The sequence below is a fragment of the Plasmodium knowlesi genome, assembly GCF_000006355.2.
Source record: "Plasmodium knowlesi strain H genome assembly, chromosome: 13".
Classification (NCBI taxonomy): domain Eukaryota; phylum Apicomplexa; class Aconoidasida; order Haemosporida; family Plasmodiidae; genus Plasmodium; species Plasmodium knowlesi.
The window spans coordinates 2,559,519-2,563,645 of record NC_011914.2 but is presented as its reverse complement, the minus strand read 5'-3'; the positions used below and the strand labels follow the sequence as shown (position 1 = coordinate 2,563,645).

The window sequence follows — 4,127 nt, the reverse complement described above, 5'->3', positions numbered from 1 at the left end:
CGTAGGGGTGTCAGAATAGGGTGGTAGGGGTGTCAGAATAAGGTCTTAGGGGTGTCGGAATAGGGTCTTAGGGGTGTCAGAATAGGGTCTTAGGGGTCCTAGAATAAGGTTGCAGGGTTATTGGAATAAGATTTACGGATATTAGAATAAGGTGGTAAGGGTGTTAGAATAAGGGGGTAAAGGTGTTAGAATAAGGTGGTAAGGGTGTCAGAATAAAGTTGTAAGGGTGTCAGTATAATGTTGGGGGGGGTGTTAGAATAAGGTGGTAAGGGTATTAGAATATGGTGGTAAAAGTGTCAGAATAACTTGGTAATGGTGCTAGAATAAGGTGGTAAGGTTGTTAGAATAAGGTGGTAAGGTTGTTAGAATAAGGTGGTAAGGTTGTTAGAATAAGGTGGTATGGGTGTTAGAATGAGGTTACAGGGGTGTTGGAATAATGTTCTAGGGGTATTAGAATGAGGTGGTAAGGGTGTTAGAATAAGGTTGTAGGGGTGTCAGAATTCAGATTCCGGGTTTAGTATAAAGGTTGTAGGGGTGTTAGGGTTTAGGGTTCAGGGTTTAGGACAAAGGTGTCAGGGTGTTAGGACTTAGATTCCAGGTTTAGGACAAAGGTGCCAGGGTGTTAGAACATAGATTCCGGGTATAGGAATAAGGTTGTATGGATGTTAGAATAAGGTTGTTGGGGTATTAGAATAAGGTTGTAGGGGTATTAGAATAAGATTAGAGTGTAAAGGAAGAAGGTTCTATGCTATATGAGTAAGGTTGTATGGGTATTAGAATAAGGTTGTAGGGTATAGGAATAAGGTTGTACTGGTGTTAGAGTAAGGTTGTAGGGGTATAGGAGTAAGGTTGTAGGGGTATAGGAGTAAGGTTCTAGGATATTTGAATAAGGTTGTAGGTGTATTAGATTAAGGTCTTAGGGGCATAGGAGTAAGGTTCTACGGTACAGGAGTAATGTTGTAGGGGTATTGAAATAAGGTTCAGGGTATAAGAGTAAGGTTGCTGCATATTATAACAATGTTTTAGGGGTGTCAGAAGTCAGATTCCGCGTTCAGGTGTAAAGGTTCCAGGGGTGTTGGAATAAGGTTGTAGGGGTATTAGAAGTCAGATTCCGGGTTCATGAATAAGGTTGTTGGGTTGGTAGAACAAGGTTCTAGGGGTATTAGAATAAGGTTTTAAGGGTACTAGAATAAGGTTGTTAGGGTGTTGAAATAAGATTGTAAGGGTGTTGGAATAAGGTTCTAAGGGTATAGGAGTAAGGTTGTTGGGGTGTTGGAATGATGTTGTTGGGGTGTTGGAATAAGGTTGTCAAGATGTTGGAATAAGGTGGTAGGGTTATTGGAATAAGGTGGTAAGGGTGTTAGAATAAGGTGGTAATGGTGTTAGAATACGGTGGTAAGGGTGTTAGAATAAGGTGATAAGGATGTTAGAATAAGGTGGTAAATGTGTTAGAATGAGGTAGTAAGGGTGTTAGAATAAAGTGCTAAGGGTGTTAGAATAAGGTGGTTAGGGTGTTAGAATAAGGTTGTTGGGGGTATTAGAATAAGGTTTTAATGGTATGGGAATAAGGTTCCAGGGTTTAGGAGTAAGGTTCAGGGGTTAGGAGTAAGGTTCCGGGGTTACCTTTAGCTACTTCAGGGGGGGAACGGAAAAACTCCTCGCAGACAGGGCCAGGATACTAGACTAACCGGATACTAAGCACTAACCTATCAACTACATATATAACCTCCTCTTCTTTTTTTTTTTCAGTGTAAATTCTGGAATGACGGCGTCAAATCCGAACTGGAGAATCTATTTCAACACATCAGTACTAATAATACGAGCATGACCACATATTGTAAGGCATTTGGTGATGAAAATCCTGATAGTGTTGAAAGAAAAGCTTGTAATCATATCGCGGCAGGACTAAAATACATTGAAGATATTACAAGTAGCGGTAGTACTGCCAATAAGACCGGTCATCAGGATGATGATAACTTTTTTAAACAATCTATGATGTGCGCAGCTCTTAACCTTTACGCAGATAAAATAAGGGATGCATCTTCTACTAAATGTCCCATTGATGAATCTAAAATAAAAAAAATGTTTGATAATTGGAATGTATTTAATAAATTTTCGTCTTCGACTTCGTGTTCGACCTCTGGTGTTAGTGCTAGTGGTGTCAATAAGTGCTTTGAATGCACAAGGCAAAATGAAGACTTTAAGGATTGCAAACTAAGTGTTTCCAGCTCTTTAATTAGTGCAACGTCACCATCAAAACAACCAACTGGAACTTGCAATAAGGAAGAATCTAAAGTGACGACTCAAATTGACGGTCTCCTCTTCAAGAACGACGACCCATCCCAACCCCATTCCATCCCCCAAGTGAAGGATACCTTATCCACTATCACTAACATGTCCAACTCTTTCTGTACTCAACTCCAATGTGCAGCAAAACAATACTACGTAAAAGTCAAAAGTGGAAAAAGCAACGAAGTGAATTGGGTAAGCGAATCTATATCAATAATATCGACAACCAATATACATATATAGTCGTATAAATGTACACATATATATAATCCTATATATGTATATTTATATTTATATATGCATATGTATATATATATGTATATATATGTATAAATGTACATATATAGTAGTATAAATGTACATATATAGTCGTATAAATGTACACATATATAGTCGTACAAATGTCCATATGTAAATATACATATATAGTCCTATATATATATAAGTATGTATATATATATATATATTTATATATGTATATGTATATACATATAGGTATATATATATGTATATATATAGATGTATATATATGTATGTATATATATGTATATATGTATATATGCATATATATATAATGAAAATTGGATGAAAAGGAAGAAAGTGAAATAAAAAATAAAAATAGAGAAAAGAAATTCAGATTCCTGGTTTAGAAATGAAGGTTGTTGGGGTGTTGGAATGATGTTGTTTGGGGTCTTGGAGTGATGTTGTTGGGGTGTTGGTATGATGTTGTTTGGGGTGTTGGAATGATGTTGTTGGGATATTGGAATGATGTTATTGGGGTGTTGGAATGATGTTGTTAGGGTATTAGAATAATGTTGCATGGGTATTAGAATAAGGTTTCAGGGTACTGGAATAGGGTTTCAGGGTATAGGACTAAGGTTTTTGGTGTATAGGAATGAGGTTTCAGGGTTTATGAATAAGGTTCAGGGGTTAGCTTTAGCTACTTTAGGGGGGGAGAGGAAAGACTCCTCGAATCCACCGACCAATCCAAATCCATCTCCCAAGCGAAGGAAACATTATCCACCATAAATGACATGAGTAAGTCCTTCTGTACTCAACTCCAATGTGCAGCAAAACAATACCACATCAAATCGTTAGGGAAAAAAGGGACAGAACCTGTAACATGGGTAAGGATGGACAAATGCATATACATATACATACATACATATGTATGTATATATATATATATATATGTATATATATGTATATATATGTAAATATGTATATATATGTATATATATATGTATCTGTATATATATATATATATATATGTATATGTATGTATATATGTATATATGCATATATGTATATATGTATATATGTATAATGAAAATTTGATGAAAAGGAAGAAAGTGAAATAAAAAAAACAAAATAGAGAAAGGATATTCAGATTCCGGGTTTAGAAATGACGGTTGTTGGGGTGTTGGAATGAAGGTCGTTTGGGGTGTTGGAATGATGTTGTTCGGGGTGTTGGAATGATGTTGTTTGGGGTGTTGGAATAATGTTGTTTGGGGTGTTGGAATGATGTTGTTGGGGGGTGTTGGAATGATGTTGTTGGGGGGTGTTGGAATGAGGGTTGTTGTGGTGTTGGAATGATGTTGTTGGGGGGTGTTGGAATGATGTTGTTGGGGGGTGTTGGAATGATGTTGTTGTGGTGTTGGAATGATGTTGTTTGGGGTGTTGGAATGAAGATTGTTGGGGTGTTGGAATGATGTTGTTGTGGTGTTGGAATGATGTTGTTGTGGTGTCCCCCCCCTGTTGTCGGGGTGTTAGAATGATGTTGTCTGGGATGTTGGAATGACGTTGTTGGGGTGTTGGCATGATGTTGTTTGGGGTGT

General features: G+C 37.2%; 1 protein-coding gene across 1 annotated transcript; it reads left to right on the top strand.

Moving 5' to 3' along the window:
- Positions 1-1,749: 1,749 nt before the first annotated feature.
- On the top strand, positions 1,750-2,484 carry PKNH_1357400 (SICAvar, type I (fragment); the record flags this gene model as incomplete). The annotated part of the gene is made up of 1 exon (XM_039113612.1): positions 1,750-2,484. A coding segment is annotated over one exon (735 nt), but the record flags the coding sequence as incomplete, so codon positions are not given.
- Positions 2,485-4,127: the final 1,643 nt, after the last annotated feature.